The 1638-nt window shown below is 56.0% G+C and overlaps 1 protein-coding gene across 1 annotated transcript in view; it reads right to left on the reverse strand.

The window, feature by feature from the left end:
• Positions 1–1234, reverse strand: part of SOX5 (SRY (sex determining region Y)-box 5) — a 291777-nt gene extending 290543 nt beyond the window's left edge. The window contains exon 1 of the mRNA XM_010566092.1: positions 1143–1234. Coding sequence (XP_010564394.1) covers positions 1143–1234 — 92 coding nt within the window. The remainder of the gene's footprint in view (positions 1–1142) is intronic.
• Between the last annotated feature and the right edge of the window lie 404 nt (positions 1235–1638).

Here is a 1638-nt window from a genome sequence, read left to right on the forward strand (position 1 = left end):
TAACTGACACGCCGTTTGAATAGCCAAGGTAACGCTCGGGGCGGGGGACACACACACACACACCGGGGGGGAGCATCTCCCCGGCCTGCCGCCAAGCGCCGGAGTTGCGCGCCCGTCCCCGTGTGCCTGTGCGAGCGGCACGGCGGGCAGCCCATCCGCGCACACGCGCGCAAACACGCGTGGTCCTAGAAATTAAAAAAAAAAAAAAAAAAAAAAAAAACAATCGAAAAAAAAAAAAACCAAAAAAAAAAAAAAAAAAAAGGGGGGGGGGGGAAGCCCCCCCCGCCCCCCCCCAACGCAAAAGGCAGCGGCCCCCCGCCCCAAAAACTCGACTCACCTTTCAAACTCCTGAGGTAAATCAGGGTCAGTTAGCATGCTGGAAAAGCACAATTTCCCTTTGTCACAGCAGCCACCTATGGTCGCCTCCAACTGAACCTGTCAAGTGAGTCCAAACCTTCTAAACCGATTGATTTTCTCTCTCCCTCCCTCCCTCCCTCCCTCTCCCTCCCTCCCGGCTCGCTCGCTCTGAGCTAGGACTCCTTGACCAGTCTCTTAAAGGGGCAGCGCGCCTCGCAGCAGGCTGCTCGCACAGCTCCCCCCCCCAGCGGCGCGGCGCGCCGCGGCTGCGAGGCGCTGGGCAACCTCAGGGTGCCTGTCCTTTCCTTTTAATTCTGCTCGCCCGCCGCCGCGAAACGGGAAAAGGCGACTCGTTCGATGTCCTAAAAAACGGGGGGGGGAGCGCCCGACAATCCACCTAAACCGGCAAACCGGGAGCAAATCCCCTGCGCTGAGGAAGATCAGTGGAGAAAGAAGATAAAACAAGAGCAGACTGATTAAATTGAAACAGTTATCAACTCTCTCGGAGTTGAAATAGGGGAGAAAAGATTAGACACATAAAAACGTTACCAAAGGCATTTGTGCTCCGAAGAATTTTCATTCCTTTTTCTCCCCCCCTCCCTCTCCGCTCTCTCGCTTTCTCTCTCCCTTTCTCGCTCTTTGGGGAGGGGAAGAAGGGAAAAAAAAAAAAAAAAACCACCCCGCACAACAATCAGGCATTGTTCTGCGGGAAGAAAAGCAACTTTGACAGATTGAAATATAGCAGAGGCCCCTTCAAGGAAACCTGTAAACAACTTGTCACTCACTCTGTCGGTCTCACTGTTAGCTCTTGCTTTCCACAAAGTGCTGCGAACCGTCCTGGCAACAAACCCAAAGTTTCCTCAGCTCCAAACTCCATCAAACAGCCCTGTTGTGTGCAAGGGAAAAGGTAGCCACATGCCAAAACAGCGGGCGCGCACACACACGCACGCACACACACACGCGCGCAAACCACCACCAAAATAAACTTTCCGTTCGTCTGCTAGGGCTTTTCTTGTTTTCTTTTTAAAACACACCCCCCTCCCCCGGGCGAGCAAGAGGAGTCCCTCCGCTGTGGATCGCTCTCACCCCCCCCCCCCGCCCAGACAGCCCCCGGTAAGAAGGTGGGGACCGAGCGCGGCCGCAGAGCCCCCCGGCCGGCCGGCGGAGCGCAGCCTCCGCGGCACTTCCAATTATCGAGATAAAAATCTGGCAGGCGAGGAAGGCAATCAGGTAATGGACCTTTGACACGCGGGGACGGAGGCGCGGACCGGGCAGCCGCCG

This window comes from Haliaeetus leucocephalus, unplaced genomic scaffold, assembly GCF_000737465.1.
Source record: "Haliaeetus leucocephalus isolate CR32 unplaced genomic scaffold, Haliaeetus_leucocephalus-4.0 Scaffold206, whole genome shotgun sequence".
NCBI classification, from domain to species: domain Eukaryota; kingdom Metazoa; phylum Chordata; class Aves; order Accipitriformes; family Accipitridae; genus Haliaeetus; species Haliaeetus leucocephalus.